General features: G+C 39.1%; 1 protein-coding gene across 1 annotated transcript in view; it reads left to right on the forward strand.

Moving 5' to 3' along the window:
* Positions 1-25,224, forward strand: part of LOC144630298 (phosphatidylinositol phosphatase PTPRQ-like) — a 47,886-nt gene that overhangs the window by 14,247 nt on the left and 8,415 nt on the right. Inside the window, exons 13-24 of the mRNA XM_078488629.1 lie at positions 6,439-6,738; positions 7,757-8,059; positions 9,664-9,960; positions 11,268-11,573; positions 12,146-12,451; positions 13,754-13,883; positions 14,629-14,867; positions 16,779-17,123; positions 18,944-19,240; positions 22,356-22,664; positions 23,162-23,441; positions 24,823-25,036. Of these exons, the coding sequence (XP_078344755.1) occupies positions 6,439-6,738; positions 7,757-8,059; positions 9,664-9,960; positions 11,268-11,573; positions 12,146-12,451; positions 13,754-13,883; positions 14,629-14,867; positions 16,779-17,123; positions 18,944-19,240; positions 22,356-22,664; positions 23,162-23,441; positions 24,823-25,036 (3,326 nt within the window). The remainder of the gene's footprint in view (positions 1-6,438; positions 6,739-7,756; positions 8,060-9,663; positions 9,961-11,267; positions 11,574-12,145; positions 12,452-13,753; positions 13,884-14,628; positions 14,868-16,778; positions 17,124-18,943; positions 19,241-22,355; positions 22,665-23,161; positions 23,442-24,822; positions 25,037-25,224) is intronic.

Genomic DNA, 25,224 nt, shown 5'->3' on the forward strand with positions numbered 1-25,224 from the left:
ATCAAGGCCTTAGAAAAAAAGTTTTTTAAAAACGATTTCTACTCAGCTAAGCTTTATATAGTAGGAAGTTTTAAACGCGAGGAAAAAAAAATCATCCTTAGCTCTTGTTGACAATGTTAGAATTACATGAAGGGGAGACTAACTTGAGGAAGTCCGCTGTGTGAAAAGTCAGGAAACAATCTCACAGCATGCTGATTTACCAAGCGTACGCATGAGTTCACTACTAAGCATGAAGACTCCGCGATTGAAAAGCACACGAAGGACTCAGTTTTAAAGACGGTTTATTACAGATACATTATTTCTGGATATATTCCTCGTTTCACCCGCGATGACAACCATAGTTAGTAGAGGAGTAAAGATTGTGGCCGATCGAAATGGAAATCTTCCAAGCTTCTTGGTGAGTTTGAAGGAAAGACGGTCAAAGACAACATTCCTTTACGAAAACAAGGTGAGCTATTGATGTTCATTTTTTTAACAGATTAGAAAAGTCTTTGGTATTTAGATTAACCAGCATTCAACCTAATACATCATTTTTAAACGAAGCTGGGTTCTAGCTCTCAGTCGTGTACCGGAATGTCAAACAAGGACATAGACTTAATGAACTGAAATTCGTTTTGTCTTAAACACGAGTTGTATTCAAAGCATACCTTACTTCTGGTTTTTCCTATCCGCGTTAATTTGTTTATTCTGTAGTTAAATCACCGAAGTAGGAAGAACACACCACTTTTAAACGTTGGAAAGAGTACAGAACAAGTAGAGAACAAAATTTACATGAAAATTTGTAAGAATGTGGTCGAGTCAGATGCAATACAGTATGGGGCCCAGTTCTCGGCCACTTTAGACGTAAACTGGTATTTCTTTCCTCAGAATAACCAAAGAAACTTGACATTTCTCCCAGAGCTTTCTACATTATTCAGCTTTTTGTTGTAAAGCTATCGACCGGTTAATAATTAATTATCCCGAACAATAATAAAAATAAAATCTCCTTTTGTGGGCCCAGTTCTCGGCCACGCGGGCCCAGTTCTCGGCCACCAAAAAGCTTATGCGTAATTTCCGTATAAAAAGGCTCAATTAATTTTCACAGTCATAAAATCACTCTGTAAACTTATTTATGTTATATCGATCGCAAATTATTTTTATGAGGCTTTGTTTTACTTTAGAAAGGAAGGTTTTTAACGCGCCTAGTTGCTTGCCTATTTGCAGGTTCTTGCAAAACCGCAGAATTGTTTTTCTTGATTGTAACAAATTAGGTTTTAAGGTATTGAAATTGACTTTTCAGGCATGCACTAAAACATGTTTCCGGTTTTTTTTTAAATTTAAATGTTCAGTTACCATACTATTGTTTACAAGAAATGAATTGAATTTTAAATGAACGCCGCCCTCGTATAAACGCTTCCCTCTAATAAACGCCGCACTCGAATCACGAAAAATTAAATAAACGCTGTGGCGTTTAATCGAATAAATATGGTACATAAAAGAATATAGCACAGATTCTAAAATGTTATGCGAAAGATCATGAAATTTTCTTAAGTTATAACAACCAAACTGATCCTGAAGTTATAATGTAGGATAAGGGCTTGGAAAAAAATAAATTCCAGATTGCCCTGTGGTTAACAAGCAGCTCTCAAATTTTGCTTGCCTAGGACTGTGCATGATTGTGTTTCTTAGTAAACTTGTGACTGTATAATTTACATGTAGACGACTTGCCTGGGCCTTTTAACCTATTACGCAAACAGGCACGAAAAATTAATTGCTTGACAGAAAAATCTACTTGCCCCAGACAATCAGAGGGTACTTTTTTAGCCCTGTGGCTATGAGCATTGCTGTCTTGAAGGTTGCACATGACTCGTACAATTCTTTAAGCCTTTCAAAGTTTTCCAACTTAAAGCAGTGACTAAATCAAATATTTTTGCCAATTTTTTTCTACAAGAGAAGTAGGATTAGTTTTTGATCGTAAAAAAAATAAGTTCAAAATGGGCCTGTCTGCGATGACTCGAGGATTATATAATTAAAAGTAAATAATACATACATGTATTATTTATTTACATGTACAACAAGTTTTTTGAGGTCAATTTCAGTGAGAAGTATTTATGGAGGGTGTAAGATGCAGTTTGAAGTTATCATTTATTTTGGTAAATCTGTTGTCTTTCTAAAACTTGTTGTTAGGATTTCCATACTTTTTGCCAGGATGCAAGTTAAGAATTTTACAGGTTTTTGATATGTATAAATTTTGTTTTCAGTGCAGGGAAAACAGTCAAGGGAATACCGGAATACTTGTAAAGATTTTGTGGGAGAAGTGCAAATTGACCTGTTGTGTTTGAATTCCTTTTGTTAATACCTTAATTAAACCTTAATAGCTAATAAGCTCAAGCCCTAACTTAACATAAATTGTCTTGTTGTGGTACTGGGCAAATGTAGAAATAGGACTTAATCACAGTACTTTCAACAGCACCTGTCAGAGATAAATAATTATAAGAGTCTCAAAAGACACATCATTTTGTAGGGAACTCTTGAATTAAGCCGGTGTTTCACACCCCAAAACATTCATCAAAGCCTCGCCATGTGCCGGGTCTTATTGATAGCACTATTAGTGTCTTCAGTAGGTAAAAAAAGGTTTTGCTGACACACTCACTCTGAAAGGACTTTTTGGTTCTAAACATACATGTATCACCCAACACATTCCCTGGCCCATGCAAAAATTGGAAAAATAACTCTCTTTTTTATGTATCTGTATAATGTTCTGAATAAATTCAATTAAAATTATAAATATTCATTTGATGTCAATGATCATCAACAAAATGGTATTTGTTATTTTCCCTTTTTCAGGGTTAACACGAGTAGCAGAATTTCCACAGAGAGTTGCAGACACAGAGAGAGAGATAAATGAACAATCAGAATATATTATTTCTTCATTGCATGTACAACTACCGGTAATACTTATGTACTCTGTGTGAAATACAATTTATGTGGTCAGGTGTAATTTTAAAGTTAATGAAATAGAGTCAGATAAGGTTCAACCATGTACGTATTTCTTAAGGGATCTCTGACAACACAATATAAAAATCATCCGGCTACCCAAACATTTGTGGGAGGTGTGGTGACCTAATGGTTATTGTGCTGCACTCCGGATCGAGCGGTCCGGGTTCGAGACCTGGCCCGGGCACTACGTTGCATTCTTAGGCAAGACACTTTACTCTCATAGTTCTTCTCTTCACCCAGGTGTATAAATGGGTACCGGCTTATTTACTGCTGGGGGAGGGGGGGGGGGGGTTAACCCTGCGATGGACTAGCATCCCATCCAGGGGGAGTAGAAATACCGTATTTATTCAATTTACCGCCCTGGGCGCTTATTAAATTTTTGGACCTTGCGGGTGGGCGCTTATTCGAGGTGGGCGCTTATTCGAGGCTGGGCGCTTATTACATTTTCACCATTTTAAGCAAGTAGCACGTTTATTTTGCAAGAAAACAACAATTATAATAACTAAATGTGAAGGTGTACGAAAGCTGAAATTAAATATTCATTAAAAGTTTCAGTAAAAAAGCTAAAAAAACTCGTTTTTCGGGATAGTCATTTAATAGTAGTTTGTCAATTTTAATCTCAACTTCAACAATAATTAGAATTCCTCTTGTGCCCTCAATTTAGAGGGGTGGGGGTGGGCGGTTATTCGAGGCTGGGCGCTTATTAACTTTTTCTACCTTCAGGGCGGGCGCTTATTCGAGGTGCGCGCTTATTCGAGGTTGGGCGCTAAATCGAATAAATACGGTACTCCTAGCCGCTTAATAATGCTTCAGAAACCTGGTTACGCTCCAGCGTGATGAGCCACTTGGCTCAACAGCAGGCTTTACCTACCCAAACATTTAATTCCCAGTGCCCACACTGTGAAGAACAGTAATCATGATAATGAGATACACAGTTCATCAATCTCTAAATTAATCTCACATGTTGCAATACAATAATAACTGATAAAATATATGTTGTTAATAGGCAAATTTTTACTTCACCAAAACCAAACTCAGTCATTAAATAATAAAACATTAAACAGAACTGTTTTGTTTTGTGGGTGTGTCTCACAGATCAGTTATTTGTTGTTTAGCCTTCTGTTTCAGTAGAACTAATTTAATAGCCATATTTTTTGCTCATGCTTGCATGGTTTAATATACAAGCAATGCATGGTAAAAATTTTGCCAAACAATCTATACAGACTATACCTCAGTTTAGGACTAACAAACAGTATGTCTGCCTCTCCAGAATTTTTCTTAGTTTACATGCAATTAAGTAAAGTGAAGCCCCTCAAGGACAAAGGGACTCATATGAAGGGAAAATGGTGTTATCATTTTGGGGGAACCTATTTGGCAAAATGATAAATGCCACTAATTTGCTTGCGGCTGGCTTTTACTCCGGTTTGCTAGCAGACAGCTGTTATTTATAGTATCGGGAAATAATACTGTCACTGTTCCGATAGGGCCCCCGTTTGGGAGGGGGGGGTGGGACAAGCTACATGCAAAACTTTCCAGTTGTATGCTATGTACAGCTATAACATACCAGTTATGGTGGGTGTATGGATATTTTCTAGAGCAACGCTTTCTTTGTTCTAGTTTCTCTTTGAGAGTTTATATATCTTTGGGAGGTTATGCACAAACTGCTAGATGATCATCCTCTTTTGATTGATCAACTATTTTTACTTTTATTTGGTGCTGTTGTTCATGATGAAAAACAATACATAATATATATATATAAAGAAAATAACACGAATAAAAAATCATTCTAAAAAAACTGTAAAGAGCATATAACCGGGGAGCTCCGCTTTTAGGCTTGCCTAAGTCTATATATTAACGAATGACGCGACGGTGCACCCAAAAATGGTCAAAAATGGTTTCCACGTTACCTGACGGGGATTTGTTACGCAATAAGTTATGGTTTATAGTTTCTTTCCGATTTTGTGGCTCAATGAAATGGCGTTTAAATTGCAGTTTCCTTAGCCTAAAGCGATCGCAGTGACGACGTATTGCTACTCCCCTTGGATGGGTAACTAGTCTGTTACAGGTTTTCTACCAACATTTTCTCTACTTTTGCTTCTGAGTCGAGAAAGGCGTTTTAAACACAGTACAAGAACTCAAGCTAGAACTCAAACCCAGACGGCTCAATGCGGAATCCAGTACACTAACCATTAGGCCACCACGTCTCTATACGTATTTTTATAATTATGAGACATTCATTTTATTGTCAGTTCCGAAATTCCATAAATATGTTTGGTGGTACATTGAGAAAAAAATCGATTCATCACCAATGTCGGCTACCGTATGTATCTGTGTGTAACCGCTGACCGGTCAAACACTCGCACCTTTCTGGATACTAATGAGTAGTTGTTAGAGCCACTTGCCTTGACAGCCTTATACCTGAAGTCTTCGCTGCCCTTGACCAGCGGTAGAAAATACGAGCGATCCTGAAAAGTTCTAATTTGAAATCCGAAAATATTGGACTTCCGGTTAAATGGCCAATCCCCACTATGAGACAAGCCTGCAGGGAATCATGCTAGTCGTAGTCAACGTTGCCAAGTCTCGCGCATGTCTTGTGAATACAACTACCATGATTCCCTGCAGGCGCGTCTCACAGAGGGAACTGGCCATTGCGCATGCCTAACTACCCAAAAATGACTCAACGAACTTCGTGGTGTTTTAAAAAAAACAATTAAAATTGATCCTGCAACGGCACTTTTAAGAGTCGCTTAACCCTATTCAGACCGGGCTTTTTTGGACCTTCTCAGACCGGGGGGGGGGCTTCGGAAGCCCCCCTTATGTAACTTCCAGAATATTAAAGCAATCACCATGAAACTTATAGGATGTATTGTATGTCCGAAACTCTTTCTTTTGGTATACGTCACGTGGGATGGTGACGTCACATCACGTGACAATTACATCATGATGTCAAAACAGCCGCCATCTTGGATCCGCCATCTTGGATTTCCAAATATTTCCAAAATGCCAGAAAACCATCCAAAATCACTGCAAAGTACTCAAAGTAAATAAAAATGTGCTTTAAACCCGTAAAAATGTAAAAATAATTCCCTTTAAGTTGATTTTTATTAACAGAAACATGCAAAATTACAAATTTGGGAAAACATGCCTGTCAAAATGCCGTTGCCATGGTGATGTCAAGTTCCTGACACATCATCCAACCCTACCAAATTGTTGCCAGATAAATTTTAGGAAAACTCAAAAAGTTTGGCAGCGTTTGGTTATATCTTTAAAAAGTTATAAAAGTTCAAAGTCAGCGCGGGCCTCAACAGCCCCCCCCCTCCCCCCACCGGTCTGAATAGGGTTAAGATTGCGCAGTAAGGAACGAAGGCTCGAGATCAAGCCACTATCGTTATATTTTAGTTAAGGGTGTTTTTTTGGAAATGCTTAATTCTCACGATCCTTGTCATTACTTTGTACTAGTACCCAGTGCCCCTCCAGAGGATAGAGATGTCTACGATGTAACCAGTACAAGCTGTGAAATACGCTGGGGCCAAATTCCCGATGAGGGTAAAAATGGTGTCATTATCGGGTACGAACTGCAGTATAATTCGCGCTTATCCTCACGGCAGACTGTTTCCTTGAATGGAAATACGTCCTCGTATCATTTGACAGGTCTTCAAAGTTACACGCAATATCGCATAAGCATTGTAGGTGTCACATCTGCTGGCCCAGGATCACACGATGACAACACAAAATCACCATGTATCACGGAGGCTGACTGTAAGTAGTACAAAATAAAACAATAGGAGAAAGATATTTTAGTCAGTTAGTGATATAATAAACGAGATGAATTTTCCATATCAACCAACAGTAGCCTAACCGATTAGTCACTCCACTAATGTGCTATAAGAGACTCTTATGAGCTTTTAAGGTTCAAATGTGGATTAGGTTCCAAGCTTTACATAAATTTAGGGATGGCGGATTATGAAAAATCTTCTCCAGTCTCAAGTATAGTTGATCGTTTTTAGTTTACTGTTAGCTCTTTGGTATTCAATTGACATTTTATCGTGAAACAACTCCATCCGATAATTAGCAAACTGATCGATTAAGGTAACAATATAAAGACCTTTATGAAGTCATTATTATGAAGTTATTTTTTTGGTATTTACCTGTTTCGATCCTAAGTTTGTGACAGCTTATCCTTAGTTCTACTAATGTTTTCCTAAAAGGGTTTCTTCTTGTTAAATCAAGATAGACATAAGGGCTATAGTTATTTTTTATAGCGTAAAATAAAAACTGTGTTTGCTAATTTTATAAGGTTTGGTCCCAATGCGAAATATACTTCTGTTTCATGATATCAATAAGTTGTTTATTTTAATTAAATTAATGAACTATAGTTTTCGATTTCGTCTCAGTCCATAAACACGCAAAATGAGAACCTGGCCAATACAGTAAAAACCCGCGAGTAAGAACCTAACATTTGTATATCATGTCATATTCTAAATGATTAGTACTTCATTTTTACATAAGCACTTATGCGGTATGCGAATTTTATACACGGAATCGGCCGAATACCACTTAAATCTCTATAACAATATTGGAATGTTTTCTTCAGAAATTAAGAACCTATTAAGAACTTAATTAGCCTAAATTTTAATAGCCCTTTATGTAAGAACCTGTTTAGGCTAACCTGAAAAATAATAGGTTCTTACTCGCGGGTTTTTACTGTAACTTGCCATCGTGACCTCACGCTAGGTCAATGACCCATATTTATCATCTCTGTTTCTTCCTTCTACAGACCCCTCTGCCAGTCCCACGGGGCTATCCGTCATGGATACCACCTCCACCAGCTGCCAGCTCAACTGGACTACCATTCCTATCGAAAATGCAAACGGTGAATTGATCAGCTATGAAGTGCATGCGCTGAAAATTGACTCCGCTGACCAACTACCCACAACCCTGTTTGCATGCGGCACGGCCAATGAGGCAAATGTCACTATGCTAGATGTGTATTCTGCGTACAATATTAAAGTGGCTTTCCACAATCACATAGGGAGCGGGAATTATAGTGACACGGTGGAATGCATCACTGGTGAAGCAGGTAGGGTTGGGATTTTTTTTTTCATTTGATTCCACTGTCGCGTCAAACTGCGGCAAAGCCGGTTTTGGCAACTTGTATGGGAAATTGGTCTCTTCAAGAAACAATTAGGCATTAATTGTACATGTGAACAAATTGTACCTTGAGTTATTTCCACGAGAAAAAAGACTGATTTCCTTTATAATACAACAACCGTAAATACAAGCTTTCCAAGGCTTGTTATGGAGATATCTTTACGGTATTTCTTCTTCGCTTTCATTTCCGAGAGTTCAGAATTAGTTTTAAAACTTCAATTTTTTTCAAGTTATTCAGTCCTTTTATTGCTCTTCAGAGGTTTTTCCTCACTGTTAACTGACTCCAATCCTCGTTTTGCGTTACACAAAATGCGAGCGCTACAATGAAAATTAAATTGTTCAAAACTTAATAGGAACTCAATAGCAACTTAACCATCAACTGCTCCTTGGTCCCCAGGCTGTGACTCGGTCACAGTCAAAAGGTCGGGTAGCAGCTCTCGCAAGGTCTAACATGAATGGCTCGCTACCCCTTGAGAGAACAATGGAACAAACAACAGGAACAATGCCCCTGGCCTCAAAACAATAGCAACTGCTACACTAGAGGACCAGCAGAATTACAAGCTTACGAGGGCTACTACACTACTGCAGACAAAAGTGAACTATTTGCCGCCATGCTTTGCAACTTGATACATCCTTTTTTAATAAACTTTGACATCTCCGTGTTGATTTTCCGTGTTTTCAAAATAGGTAATCCAGTGCCAATTTAAATAGGGACAAATTCAAAGGCGCTGAATTGCGCATGTGCTTTCTGGTATCTGATTGAATGAAACGTTTGAGAAAAAAAAAACAGATAACAACAAAAAGCAGCCGCCTAAAAGTAAATTGTATTCACTGATGGATGAATCTTCAAAAAAATTAAAGGACAATTGAAAAAATCCAACTTGAAAAACGCTCAAAAAATGTTCGTTGTTCGCTTATATTATTGGTTTAGTCCTTGAATTACCTCGGCAAATGAGATTTTTGTGCCGCGATTTTTGTGTAAGAGCTAGCCGTGCGTTTATGATTGAGAAATTCAGTGTTTGATTCTTAAAAAAATATATTTAGGCATTAAGTTTCATTATAGCAACGAATTTTGCATGTCCTTAGATAATCAAATATTGATAGATCTATACTTAAAATGCGCTGTGGTAGAAAAAATTCTCTTTTTTAAAAGGGCTTCGTCAGAGGGATTTCACAGATTTTTGGTCTAAACTGTTCTAAAATTAGTGGTAGGCATTTTAAGCCATGAAAAACATTATCTTTGAAGATGCAAAGAAAGATATAACCTTAACTTGCAGATAGAAATCAAACGACGGCTATAAATACCGATTTTTTTGAAGACGCGCGAAAACAACTTTAAAAGTTAATCCTTAATTAATCCGAACCATCCGCAACCAAAACAGTTTCAGTGCTCTGAATGGCAATTTTTTAAAAAAAAATGGATTAATATTTTTTTAGGTTTCCTACGACACAAATATATATTTTGGCTGTTCAAAAATCTGGGAAAATCCGTGACAAAGCCCCCTTAAGCGTCCGTTTCTTTTACCTTTTTAGCACCCAGTCTACCGCCGCAAAACCTCAGAGGACACAACACAAGCTCAACAAGCATTAAGGTCTACTGGGATCCAGTCCCTGAAGCCAACAGACACGGTATCATCAGATGGTATTATTTGTACATCTATCCTCTCCAGGACCCAGACGCGGCTTTCACGAAATTGTATTCAACTGTCAATACGTTTGAAGTAATTACAGGACTTCAGCCTTATACGAATTATTCCATTCAAATAGCAGCCAAGACTGTCGAGATAGGAAACTACAGCGAGCCCATTTTCGTTATGACGGGCGAAGGACGTAAGGAGTATTTTTATTGTATAGCTTTTATTTTGCGGCTTACTGAAATGATAACAAATTAAAGGGGGTGAATAGGGGTACGCAAATCCGCCGATCCGTGTAGGAGCCATGGGCTCCTTATCTGTGCTGTTTTTTTAGCCAAATCCGTCAATCTGCCACAATCTTCGTTCGAAACGAATCTGCATTACTTAAAAATTTTAAGTGGTATAGATTCTCTTCAACGGAGGGTAGATGCTGGAGGCGGCGTGGCCGAGTGGTTAGAGACTAACTCTCTGGAACCTCTATTTTCATTCGCCCGCTGTGAACACTACCTCTATTGTTATTCAGGGCTAGGGGCATTGTTGTCACCTGTTATCTATTGTTTTAAGAACCAATGAATTAACCCGTTCCGAGAGGTAGTGGGCGACCCGACTTGTCTGGATTTGTCCTCGGTCACCCGAGTTCAACTCCTCGCCTACGCTTTGTAAATAGCCAACTGGTCAGCCTCCTGCCAGTTGGGGATTTTAACAAGTTTGCATTCCTCATCTAACCCCGAGGAAAGAGTGCAACTAAATAACCTCCCCGGGGGTGGGGGGTGGTGTACTTAAAAAGGTTTTCTACTAGGAGGCTCCGCCTCGAGCTCTTACTCCTTACCCATTTAAATACCATTTTTGACAGAGAGTGTACCCCTTTCATATACCTAAAAGACTTGGCAAAGACATAGAACAGGACGTTTTTTCCATATTCGTGTAGCGCTTAATAAATGAAAATAGTACAGCCATACATTGCGTCTATTCAAAATGTTTTAATTAAAGACCCTTTTAAATACCTAGATGGCAGATTTTCATACCCTTTCATATACCTAAACTTGTTAAATCGCTACCTTTCATATACCTAAAGCCTAAAAAAGATACCCTTTTCGGGCGGAGCCTCCCCGTAGAGGCCATTATAGGGAGTTCCCCCCCCCCCTGGATACCCTCGAACATTTTACAATTATGAACAAAAGCTGTGCGAAAATACTTTTAAGTATTTTTGCACAGCTTTTGTTTTAAAAAACAAAAAAAGCAAAGCAAGTACGCCGAGGACTGACCGACCTAGAATGACCTAATTCTCCCGCCAAAACCTATAGTATATTCCATGAACATCCCATAACAACCCGCGAACCTCTCAAACGTGCCGTCGATCAAAATATTTATTTCTGTTTTATTCATTTAAACGTCAGTAATTACATTTAATGTAATATTGTGATAATGTATTGATATTGTAATGATAAATTATTCATCCGGTCCCATAATTCTTTTCGTCCTATTTCCACTGAATATTTTCAGCTCCTGTAACGGCACCAGTGATTGTCCAGGCATACAACACCAGCGGCCGCAGTATCTTTGTCGAGTGGACACCTCCACTAGGGCCAATCCCCGGAATTCTACGCGGTTATCGAATCATCTACTACAACTTGAACATAACAGGAAGTCCGATGGAGGAATTGACAGTGGATGCAAACACGTTGAGCTATGAAATACCCTGGCTGGAGACTTATAGTAGATATAGAATCGGGATAGCTGCTTTCACCGTGGCCGATGGTCCATGGAACTCATCAGTCATGGTGTACACGGATAAAAAAGACCTTCCACGTAAGTCTCTTACCAATTTTTAAGTATTTTTCGTAAAACAAAAGAGAAGCCATGGCCATATATATACTTGGTATAATTCTACTAAAGCAAATGCTGCAATCTGAATGCACTCATGACCAGGCTGACTATTCATTAATTAGACGGCAAGCCGGAGGTCTCTATCGGCTGTTGTAACAGCGCGCGTGCAGGCTTTATCTGATTCCTATTGAGAATCTATTGAGCTACCATGGTGTATAACGCAGCGTACGCACGGCCCTGCGTATATAAGATTACGTTTGAAGTTGCATTTTAGCCCCGTCGAGTTTTACAGCTGCGATTTACTCTCCGATAGTCTTTATAGACAAAAGCGCGCAGTACGCGCAGTGCGCAGTGCGCAGTACGCGAGCTTTGTTATCGGACACCATGTTACTGAACACCTTGTAATTGGACACTGTTATTGGACACTTAAGCTGCGCGCGCTCCAATTTGGTGAAAAAAGGGCATGCTAAGAACCAATCAGATTCGAGAATTTTGTTATGGATAGGATTAATTAGGGGATTTTGATATTATCGCTAAATCTTCTGTTATTTCAGCACCAGATGGAATTCCTGAAAACGTAGCACTTGGCAACAAAACATCAACCAGTTGCTTCCTGAAGTGGAAGGCCGCTGGAAATTCAATCGCGGACCCCGACGGAGCCATACAGGGTTATTTTATCTACTATTGGAAGGAAGGTTCTAATGATACAGCCAAGTTAGATGTTCAAGGAGAGAATAAAACAAGCTCTGATGTGGAAGAACTTCAGGAGTTTACGAAATACGAGTTTCAAATCGTAGCTTATAACTATTATGGAGAGGGAAATGCGAGTGATGTCTTCCATTGCTTTACGGAAGAGGATGGTAGGTACAAGTCCTAGATGAAGAGATCAATTCTCGTTACTAGCTGCCATCCTTTTGTTCTAACTTTAGTTCTGAGAATTTATTAGTACAACAGACAATATTTCCTGGTTGATGATTGTCTTAATTCTCGTTACCTGTCTGTGTGACAGAGTGTTAAAGAGGCTATGTCACGCAATTGTAGGCAATTTAGGCACTGACTAACTAACTGTTCATACAATTAACTAAAATATCACGATAACGGCTTAAAACTGTAGAAAAACACAAAAGAAACACAGAAAGGCCAAAAAGGGGCAGGGATGGGCAAAATTCGAGAAGATGAATTGACAAGATGGATTGCGTTCGGGTGTCACGATGATTTTCACTGCAATAGCTTTAATTCCACTCTAGTTGTTCGCTGATTTACACTTTTCATTTCGTCTAACGAGTGTCACATGTTTTTCTTTTCGCTCGCTGAATTCACTCCTCGCCTCATGGCGGTCTGACCGGTCTAAACCGGTTTTCCGGCTGACGTCACTTAAAAATGTAAGAGTCACACAAACTGTCACGAAACTCACATTTCCGTCCCGACACGGGTGAACTTGAAAAAAGTCGGCCCAACTTTTTTCAAGTTTATCTCAATTTGTATGAAAGTGTCATTTACAACGCTCGAAAATCAACCTTGTTTGTTATGTGGCCGTGATTTTGCCAATAAAAGACTTTTGCTCTGCCAATTTAAAGTTTAGAGTTCTTAATTAACGAAAATAAATAGAATTACCTAAAATACCGTGACCTAGCACCTTTAATATCATAAAGAGAATGGGATATTCATCATTCTTGTCTAAAGACAAAAACCATCACAAGATAGCGTACGTTTTTTCTTTGCAAGGGGTTATCCGTTTTCCTGGATACAGCGGTAACTACGGCCGTATGACCTTCCGCGAATCGCGTCATTTTGGTGGCGGAATTTGTCAATCTGAACACACTTTCCTGGTCGATCGAAAACATGAATTGGGGTTAACAAAAGCCTACACATTTTTGCTTTAATATTAAACAGCATTTGAAAGTTCAGATTTTCCGTCACCAGTACTAGTTTTAATTTAAAAAGGCGCATTTTTTTTAAATGAAAACAACAACAAACAAACAAACAATCCTAGAGGCTAGGGAGCAGATTTACCATTTGAGAGTTAAAAACTTAAAAAATACCACTCGCGCAATAAACTCGAAATAACGCAATTATAAAAAAGCACAACTTCTTTTGAAGTTAACAATTCCGCTTGTATTTATAATGTGTGTAATAAAATAAACTTTTCTACATTGTTTTAGCTCCAAGCGCGTCTCCAGTTAATGTATCAAGTGTTCAAGTCACACCTCGGGGAATACAGATCGAGTGGGACTTACCACACGAGGAGGACTGGAACGGCATCATACGGGGATTCACCATTAAGTATTACAGGTATACAATTAAAATAATCAAAATAATTTCAATTTGCTCATGCACCTACCTGCTCGCACCGTTGAATGGGCAAATGCATACATGTTAGTTATTTTAACGTTTGAAACTGATAAGAGAGGAAAGTATAATGGCGGGGGATTGCGAATTGGCTTTTTAGTTATCTGGATGTCGAGATTTTAACCAGTTAGAGCAAGCGAAACACGCTCTTCACTGTGTATTATAATTGTAATGTTAATCCAATTTAATGATAGACAATATCACTAGTTAAGTAGTCAGTAGGAATGAATTATTAAAGAAATTATTATGTTTGCATAAGTTAGATCAAATCGGTAAGACAGAACAACACTATTTATTGACCATTTTAAAATGTAATTATTTTTTTAATTTTTGTAATAAAACCGATCATTCTCAGCTTAAAGGAACTTCGTTACGATATTTTAAGGCATTTTTTGTGTTGCGCAAAATTACTTTCAAATTGAAGGATTCCTCAAAATAGTGGTTTTCTAAGGCAGAAAAACACCAAACAAGTATTAGTAAGCCGAAAACAAACAAGGAGGGCTAGGACTACAGAAGATTAAGTCGGATTATGAACGACAAACTTCGATATATTGGCCATTGTTTTAAAGATGCCTGATCTGTGACGAAGCTTCTTTAATTAGCCAATAGGAACACAAGGTAAACATACTCGTCAACTTTCGAAGTGTGAGTGATCCATACTGAAACTCATGTGTTGTTTTTGTTACAGGAAAGATGAAGGGAATTCTTCAGCCAAGTTTTTAAATGTGCCACTCAGCAGTTTGAATGTACAGTTACAAGGGCAATCTGGAAATGGCGGCTCTATGAGAAGAAGACGAGCTACAGAGGACCTATCCTGGAGTCTGACTGATCTTGAAGAGTACTCGATATACGTTATTCAAGTTCTGTTCTATACTGTTGGTAACAGCCAGTACAGTACCCCTGTGGAAATACAGACGGCTGAAGACGGTAGGAGTACGATAGTTAGGGGGCGTGGGGGATTTGTGAGGGGGGAGTTTAAAGTGCGGAAAAAGGGGGAAATGGGGGTTTCAGGGTATGGGAAAATGGAGGAGTAGGGTCAGGTGGAAGTGGGAGAAAAGAGAAGTCTGGAAATGAACGTAAAGGGTATCTCACTTCCAAAAAAAAAAAACAATATTGGTATAAAGTGGGAATGCGTGTTTAGTTCACCTCATTAATCTATTGTGACAATGTTAAGTTCGCCATGCGAGAAAATGTCTCCAAAGTGACGTCTTAAAAGTGATGTTTGTTGTATATACCCGATTGAAATGTTGTTTGCTTTCCCTTATCTAGAGTTGCTCAGACGCACACTTCTTAAAGTCAGAAATTTTGTTATTTCACATCTCCTTTTGAAAAGAAGGGAAATTGTTGAAACATTTATTTTGCCTGTCAGGGGCCCATGTTCGAGGTTATTTAGCAAAATGGCCTATTCGTATAGCGTAGTGCTTTTGTAACAACTAGCTTTGTTGTTTTCGAGTAACTACTGAGTCCTGCGGAATACTTGAATGACTAAATGACTCAAAGAGATTTGGAAACTCGCTTGAGGTTTGCGGATGTTACAACCCTTGCTAAGTTTAGAATATGACAGGTTTCTAGCAAATAGAAAAAGATCTACCACAATAAACAGAGTTCTTACGCCAAGACGTCATTGATTGGACAGAACTTGTAACCAATATAGTAATCAAAAGATATTACACGCTAACGTTTGTTTACATACGCGACTTGAAAAGGTTAAGTAATAGCCCGGGGGGGGCACCGTGTATATTTTTGGGTGGGGGTGTGCCGCTGGGAATTTAAAGCCCTTACCCTATACTAGACCATGTTAAGCTGATTTTTGCAACCCTATACTAGACTAGACACCGAAAATCCCTACCCCATCCCAGACTTGCATTTTTTAGAACTGTATTACTATCAGTGTTTTAATGGAAAACCATCTGTCAACAACGATGCCGTAATGATTTTATTTACGTTTAGGAAAACCTGTTTCTCTTCTGAGTTTCTATTCCTATTCTGGACTAAATTCGTCATACCACCGATCAGTTTCCAGGCAAATGCTTCCCTTTTCTAGACCAAAACTCTCTGATTTCTATACCCTATCCCAGACTAAACTGCTTGAAAACCATACCCTTCACAGCGGCACATACCTATATAGCTCATATATGGGAGTGCCCCCCCCGGGAGTAATAGCTGACTATAAATGATTGAACTCAAATTACCTCATGTTTTTAGATAGTTCCACTGGTAAAAATGGAATGTTTCTTTTGCAAAATTAATCGCTTCATAAACAGTACAGGTGGATACTAGAAGATGACACATATTTTCTGTCACAACAGGTATTCGTTACGGTTAACGAACTGGAACATAAACTTGTTACTTACGAAAACACATCTATTAACTTCTCGCCTTGCTTTCCTCCAAACTCCAAAATTGAAACTAAAAACTTGTACTTCTTTTTAGAATGATTTTAGCTCTTTTTGTATTTGATTTTTGTTCCGGAATCGCGACAAATATAACAACCGCAGAGATTCAATTTTAGAAACGGTTCGTAGGTATTTAAGTTAAAATTTCCAATTAACTGATGTTTAAATAATGGAAAGAAACTATTATAGAGAGAGACACTATTGCTAATAAGATGTGCTGCTCTACTCGGCCTTTTAAACTAAAACACAAGATTTTCACCACATCATATTTTCGTGTTTTTGATATGGCGGGGTTAGAAAAGTCTTATTTAATGAAGGCTTACTTAATTAATTTTCCAAATTCGCAAAATGACAGGTCGCCAAATATCGTTCTTTCAAAATCGCAAAATTAGGTTGTAAGAGGTATATTAATGAAAGTTTAATCTGTTTTGTCATTACGCAGCCCCGTCCTCACCCCCCACAGGAGTCATCGCCGTCAACAATGGAAGTTCCACGAGTCTTTGGATCACGTGGTCTGATGTTCCGGATATTGATCAAAATGGCGTCATAAAGGGTTTCGTGATTGGCTACTGGCTAAAAGATAACTCAGATAATGTCACCCCTGTTAACGTTTCTAAAAGCAGTGTTGTTTCACCTGCTAAGAGAAAAAGGAGAGCTTCGGGTACTTCATATAGCTATGTTTTAGAAGGTCTCAGAATTTGGACGGAGTATTACGTGGTGGTTGCAGCGGTGACAGTTGGGCAGGGACCTTTCAGTGAGCCTTACTTGGTGCGAACAGACGAGGGAGGTAATCTGGAGTGCTCTTATTTTCAACCTTTACTTTGGTATTTTAAACCAGAACGCGCTCATTCTTGTCGCAAGAGGCCATTGCCTATATTACGATTAAAACGAAAAATCACAGAAGTTATTTACTTCGTACGCTTCCATCCAACTTAATCAAGTAAAATTGTTTAAACTCATCCTGTTCCCTTTGGTCTGGGTAATGGGGGAGAGAGACTATTCTGGCGAATTTTGGGTGGGGAACTTAGCCTATACTAGACCATGTCGATTTTCAGCTGCATTTTGCAACCCTATTCTAGACTACACGCTAAAAATCCCTGCCCTACCCCAGAAGTCTCCAGAAGTCCTACTGCTATCGCAGTCAGTTGGTTTTAAAGTTGCTGTAATGATTCGTATGTCCATTTATGTAAGGTTGTTTCATTTCGAAGCGTCAATTCCTAGTCTTCTTCATACAACTGAGCAGTTTCCCTGTAAGTGATACCGTATGCCGCTTTGCAGCTAATCATCACATGGTACAAAATAGCATCTTGTTGGAGGACAAGCAACGAGCTGGAACATCCAAACGAAAACGACTTCAACCTGTCATGCTTGACTTTTCTTTGTTTTCGAATGTCTCAGTGCGTAGCTTGCGCTCTAGCCTCCTACGCAGACGTTCTTTGGGCTCGTCACGCGTTTCTTCCCCACGAACGTCTGCTCAACCGAGCTGCCACTTCCGTTCGCCGGCGGTTTGCCTTTGTTTTGAAGAAACCAATCAGCATCCGTCTATGGAACTCGCCAGACGCGGCTCACCCGCGGGGCAATTTCCGCAAAACGATTCACGTCGAAAGCTTACACGACTATAAACATTCGCGACATTTGTACATTTGCCGTTCTCTATAGTTTTCCGACTTATTTTACTTAATTATTACTTGTTTTTGAAAGGCACTATATGCTGTATTTCTAGCAGGCGTTTGAAGTTGAATAGAGCCGCAAGTCTGTGGCCTCGGGACTGCTTGTTTCCTGTTTGTAGATTTTGGCAATCTGTAATTTGCTTTGTGTTTTGCCTAAGCAGTTTGTTTCGTCTTATTTCTGTTTAAAAGACATGTTTGAAGCACTCAAAATTTTCGTTCTGGAAGGGCAAGGTCTGAAACTTTGCGTGAGCTATTGATTACTTGCATTTAAATATCTGTGACGGCGTCAGATGCGTTACATCTTATCACGGATGAATATCTGTGATATATTTATTTTGGTCAGTCCGACTTCGCCTGACGCAAGCTTTACTTCGAGAAAGCTACAGGTTTGTTTTAGAGAGATTTCTGTGCTGTATAACGCGTAAAGCTTATGTTTCCTGCACTATTTTGATCGAGCGTTTAGTCACTTGAGCGTGATGTTCAGCTTTTGGAGCGTTTAGGTCAAAGTCCCACTTTCCAGACATTGGAAGACGAGCCATGATTGGCTAACCGCCGGCGAACGGAAGTGGCAGCTCGGTTGACCAGACGTTCGTGGGGGAGAAACGCGTGACGAGCCCAAAGAGCGTCTGCGTAGGTGGCTACTTGCGCTCCAGCAAGGTGTTATTTTTTAGTATGTGACCGTTAGCTGCAAAGGGTCCATTGTAGACCCAAACAAAACCACTTGAAAACCATGAACTTTACTGTCGGACATATACGTATATAGCTCATATGATGGTTACTCCCCCTCCTGGGGAGAACCCAGCATTCCAGTTTTACCCAGTTTTTACACTCGTATAATGATCTTAATCAAAAACGTTTAGTGTTCCTCAGTTAATTTTATGGTAAATTGTGTACCATAAAACGTGTTTTTTTCCTACATTTATTTGTTATTATGTAGTTCCCTGCCTACCACCACAATACGTCACCTACGATGTCCCGGGTCTGACGATGCTGCTTGCAAAGTGGCAGCCAGTCCCCAAACACTGTCGTAACGGAGTGATCCTGGGTTACAGAGTCAAGTATCAGCGATTGGACGGCGTTTCCCCAGCCAGGATTGAAAACACAACAGCTGATGTGCTGTACGCTTTTCTTTATGATATGGATATTTATGCTAATTACAGCATTGAAATCTCCGCGTTTACAAGGAAAGGCGATGGGAATGCAACTTTGGATCTTGCCTTGCCCGACACACTGGGTAAGTTTTCGGACTTTGTAATAGTGATCATGCGCGCTAGTACAAGCGTGCTAGTAAACACATACTAGTACAGTCGCGCCAGTTCACGCGCGTTAATACGTATACGGCGTGCATGTTAGTGAACGCGCGCCAATACACATGCACTAGTACAAGTGTGAATGTGCAGGCGCTTCAGTACACAGACGCTCAGCTGGTGAGCCTCACTTATTTTATGGTGCCATATAACGAGAAAGTGTAATTTGGTTAATTAAGATGCCAATCTCTTCACATTTTAAGTAACAAGTGTTTATTTAGCGGAGAATATCTTATATTTTAATGATTTAATGTGTAAATGCAAACTCTTAGATTTTAGTGAGTTTTAACTGGATTTAATGATCTCTCGAGTCAACCATAGTAGGTGGGAGAGGGGCTTGGGCAAGGCTGCTCTCCACATTTCTTTCTAGCCATGGTCTTGTTTATGTTATGCATTTATAAAGATTCATATAACCTAGTGTGAGCTGACTTGCTCCATGTTACAGCTTAATTCATAGTCAGTTGAGGTGTTAATGCGATCTCTCTGGTATAAAAACATTTGAATTGTATCAAATAATACACAACTTAAGATTGACTTAAGAATATGAATAAGAATATGAACTGTTTGATCTCGCATTTTAGCTGACTTCAACTTATCTTTGTAGTAACTTGTCATGTAAATAGAGCAAGCTCCTGCCCAGTTCAGAATAAATATGTTTGTGCGAAGTTCTGTGTCGTGTTCAGTTTAAGGTGAGTCGATCGAAATAAATGACGTGCTGTATGCCTGTCAAAAATTTCTAATAACTTCACCATTTCTTACTCGATTTCCCTGAAAATTTCGCATTTTACTCAAAATTTATCGACAAATAATACGCACGTCAATATGTCGATGTAATGATCGTGAGTTTTGCGCCATGTTAACTTTATTGAACACACCTATTTGGATAAAACTGCTATTTACAGAAAACTGAGCGCTAAGATTTCGTTTAAACTACTGCAATTAGCTCATTATAACATCTTATTATGACTCTCTAAGTTTCCGATAAATCGTCGGAACAGAAACCTCGATACAATTTGATCATCAAAATATTAATCACGGGCAAACTTCGAGGCTTGGAACGCTCCAGCGCTTCCACATTTCGCCCAAAAGTACCATAACCGAAGACAAAGAAAGTTCAATGCATCAGTTTTGTCAGCTCCAAATCACATTCGGCTATTTGCAACGATGAAAAAGTTTGAGCAAATATTATAAACTCACCATTTGTGTCAAAATGTAGGAAGGTCGCCAAATTTACGATTTTCTAAATTACATGAAAACTAACCATACGAATTGCTTAAAACAACCGGACAATTAAATTGAACATCTTACACAAACTTTACGCTGCTTTACGTTTCAGGAGCTGCCTTGATTTGGATGAAATAATGTTTTAAAGTGAAGCACTACTCCAACTCTCTTTTGAACACGGCCATGTTGTTGTTTGGATTCTACAGCTAACGCTATGCAAATTTCCTTGGATTTGACAAGAATTTGAAAAATTTGCACATGGATAAGGGGGGTGCATTGACAGTGTTCAGTTGCTTCATGTTCTGATGTCAGAGGTGTCCTTAATTTATGCGACATGGAATTTGAAAGCTTCGGTACTAGAGTTGAAATTAACACATTGTAGGCTGTATATTGTAATTCAAATAACCGCTGTTTTATGGGGTAAAATGCACCCCCCCTTATCCATGTGTAAATTCTTCACATTCTCATCAAATCCAAGGAAATTTGCATAGCGTCAGCTGTAGAAATCAAACGACAACATGGCCGTGTTCAAAAGAGAGTTGGAGTAGTGCTTCACTTTAAAACATTATTTCATCCAAATCAAGGCAGCTCCAGAAACGTAAAGTAGCGCAAAGTTTGTGTAAGAAGTTCAATTTAATGTTCCGGTTGTTTTAAGCAATTCGTACGGTTAGTTTTCATGTAATTTAGAAAAATGTAAATTTGGCGACCTTCCTACATTTTGACGCAAATGGTGAGTTTATAATATTTGCTCAAACTTTTTCATCGTTGCAAATAGCCGAATGTGATTTGGAGCAAACAAAACTGATGCACTGAACTTTCTTTGTCTTCGGTTATGGTACTTTTGGGCGAAATGTGGAAGCGCTAGAGTGTTCCCAGCCTCGAAGTTTGCCCGAGATTAATATTTTGATGATCAAATTGTATCGAGGTTTCTGTTCCGACGATTTATCGGAAACTTAGAGAGTCATAATAAGATGTTATAATGAGCTTATTGCAGTAGTTTAAACGAAATCTTAGCTCTCAGTTTTCTTTAAGTAGCAGTTTTATCGAAATAGATGTGTTTAATAAAAGTAACATCGCGCAAAACTCGCAATCACTGCATCGACATATTGACGTGCGAATTAATCTTCGATAAATTTCGAGTAAAATGCGAAAGTTTCAGGGAAATCGAGTCAGAAATGGTGAAGTTATTAGAAATTTTTGATAGGCATACAGCACGTCATTTATTTCGATCGAGTCACCTTAAGCTAGATATACTATCAAGGTTTAGGCAGAACTATGTTCGGTTCTCCTCAACATCCTTTGCTTGTTTAGACTTTTTCCTGTAATTTTGTAATACACTTATTTACAGTGGAATCTTCCGAGAGGAAGGAAAATTGGCTCGACAAAATCGGGTAGTTCGAGCAATCGAGGGTAAAATTGCGGTGTTTGACTGGATTAAGGTTAAGTCTGTGTCCGAGCCAAGTGGCTTATACAGCCGGAGCTTATCCCGGTTTCTATAGCATTAAGCGACTAGGAATATTGCCACTCCCCCTGGATGGTATGCTAGTCCATTGCAGGGTTAACCCCAGCATTAAATTCGTCGGTACCCATTTATACACCTGGGTGGAGAGAAGCACTGTGAGAGTAAAGTGCACAAGAACACAGCGCAGCGCCCCAGCCAGGGCTCGAACCCGGGCCGTTCGTCTCGAAGTCGAGCGCACTAACTCTAATTAGGCCACCGTTCCTCCCTGCGGGAAGCGAAATTACGTTGGTTCGAGTTATCGGCAGGTTCTAGAAATCGAGATTCCACTTTATAACTTTGATTTGTTTGACATAAAGGTCCGAAGAAAACACCGATTAACGTAACAGCCTATAACCACACATCAACCACGTCCATTAACGTCACTTGGTTACCTTTTGATGACGAGTTTATACTGGAAAGAATGCTTGGTTACCGCGTCTCCTACCGGGCCGTGAGGATTGGCGATGAGGATGTGGAGGAGTGGCAAGTACCAACGTACAACTTTACGGTTCGTAAGACAACTTTGGACGCTGTTATCATGGGACTGGACACGTACACTCGGTACCAGATCAACGTATCTGGGTTTAGTCGCAGGGGGGACGGGCCGAGTGCCATCACTAACGGAGGTATGGTCAACAAAAGGCTGTTTCTGAGGCGTTTTTCCACTGCGTTTTTTTTTTCATTGCGGCGCCTCATCTTCTCTTCCTATAGTTTAAGTAGATTTTCAACTACATTTGCAAACGTGATTTTCCTAAAGCAGTTTATATAATTATAGGTAATGGGCAGTGTATTTGGTCCTGCAATCATCTTCGGAAAATTTCGGAACGTATTCGGGCTATTTTCGGAAGTCTTTGGGTGATCTTCCGAAATCTTCGGAAGGCGTCGATTAAACGTAGATCATCTTCGAAGTACTTTCAAGATGACCATTGGTAGCCTTCGAGTTTTTTTTGTACTAGCTTCGCGAGAAATCTTCGTTGTAATTTGCACCCTTATTACAATTTTAAACTTATATTACACTTTTCCACACTTCTATACACTTGTGTTTCAGTCCCACTATTTTTAAACCGGTCAGAATTCAGTATTTTTTTTAGTATTTTAAGTGTAAACCTGTTTTTCTTGTCAGAAACATGTCGTTGCCACAAGCGCCTTGCAACAAATTATCGCCTTTTCCCGCCATACGTGGCCATGAAGGGTGAAATTACTGACGAGGGACATTTTACTGTTGCAAACATGACTGGGATGTTGCCTAAGATTCTAGATGATCTTGTGGTCACGTGCTGCCAAACGTGCGCAGCTCACGGAAAGTCGTATGTGGACTTCATGTATAACGGCACGAATGGTACTGCTCAACAGAACAGTGAACAAGAGATGAAATTCTTGATTGAGGATCGCAACGATCTTAGGTAGGTGAAATAATTACGTCACAAGCTAAGTTGAAACTATAGTTATATTTTTTTGAAATTCAGAATCTTATGCGGTTGTTTAAAAAAAAACAAGTTCTATATTTTGTTAGAATTGATATTGAGTCAAAATGTAATACAGTAAAAACCCGCGAGTGAGAACCTATTGTTTTTTTAGATTAGCCTAAATAGGTTCTTACATAAACGCTGAAATTGCAGTCAGGATTATTCATAACTCAAATATTTGTCTGTCACTGACTATTATCAAACGTTTTAAACAACGTTTGTTTGAAACTTATAAAGACGTTTCGGCCGAGAATCTTCGGCCTTCCTCGGTTTTGAAAAAAGCCAACGGCCTACAACGTTGTAAGCCGTTGGCTTTTTTCAAAACCGAGGAAGGCCGAAGATTCTCGGCCGAAACGTCTTTATAAGTTTCAAACAAACGTTTGATAATAGTCAGTGACAGACAAATATTTGAGTTAGGTTCTTACATAAAGGGTTATTAACACAAATTTAGGCTAATTAGGTTCTTAATAGGTTTTAGTGGTATTCGGCCTTTTACTTGTAGAAAATTTGCATTTCGATGCATTACATTGCATCTGGGGTAATAAGGCTTCTAGGTTACGTATCTCCAAAGAGAATCCAGAATGTTGACTTATCATATGTTCCCAAAAGTAAACATATTTAATCAATTTTAGAAAATAACAACCTGTTTTCAAATTTTAGGCTAAATAGGTTCTTATAACAAAGGTATCTAATTTGTAAATTTTAGCCTAACAGGTTCTTAAATGTTAGGTTCTTACTCGCGGGTTTTTACTGTATATGAAACACGAGAGAGACTGTTTCATCACATTTCCAAACAACGAGAAGAGAGTTGAAAATACGACACGCAGCGGAGAATTTTTGACGAGCTTCGGGTGTTTGATATATCTTCTCAATCGAAACTAAAACTACAAAGATAACAGAGCAATAAAATCGTTTAAATCTATGCTAATTAAAATCACATATCCAAACCACCATTATGGTTCTGATTTCCACTGTACTAACTTGATGAATTAGAGCGGTTTTAACTTGAGTGTCAAAAGTAATTCGCATTTGCTTTGGTTTTGCAATACTACGCTTGCCACTTTCACAGCCAATCATAACTAAAACCTAAACCAATCGTGTCTCGCTCACGCACGTTTTCCCGCGCTTCGTGCCTGCAACATGTATTTGCTTCGAGATTTGATTGGCTTGCTGGATCATCTGTGTCCTTTCTGATTGACCACCGTAATTAATATTTGGTTTTGGTTTTACGACACTCAGTTGAAAACTGCTCTATTAATAAGTTTGAGAAATATATTACTAGAATATTTCTCTTTTCATTCTTAACCTTGATCTACAGCTTTCCTGTGTATGGCTGGAAGTGGCAGGAGTTCTACATTGCTTATTACCGCTATATCCCACTGGTGGAGTCTCCAGGCCTGGCTTTCATCACCATCGAAAAAGAAGGTCTCAGCCCGTCACAGCGACTGGTAAACGAAGTCATGGCAACATGGCCGTACTTAGTTATAACAACCCTACTAGCTGCTTTGGCCGGGATCATTATATGGGTCTTGGTAAGAAATAACTCTTCGATGCTTCCTTTCTTGCGGTATAATAACGTGCAAACGAGGTTTTTGGGTCATTGGCCTTATTCACGATAACTGCCATATTTGTTTTTGCTTTATAATGCAAATAAGGCACGTGATTCTGAGTGGGGAAACAAGCTTAAATAGGCAAATTTCAGCTGGTTTCTTATTATGTC

Source organism: Oculina patagonica, chromosome 11 (assembly GCF_052425735.1).
Source record: "Oculina patagonica isolate OP01 chromosome 11, crgOcupat, whole genome shotgun sequence".
Lineage (NCBI taxonomy): Eukaryota > Metazoa > Cnidaria > Anthozoa > Scleractinia > Oculinidae > Oculina > Oculina patagonica.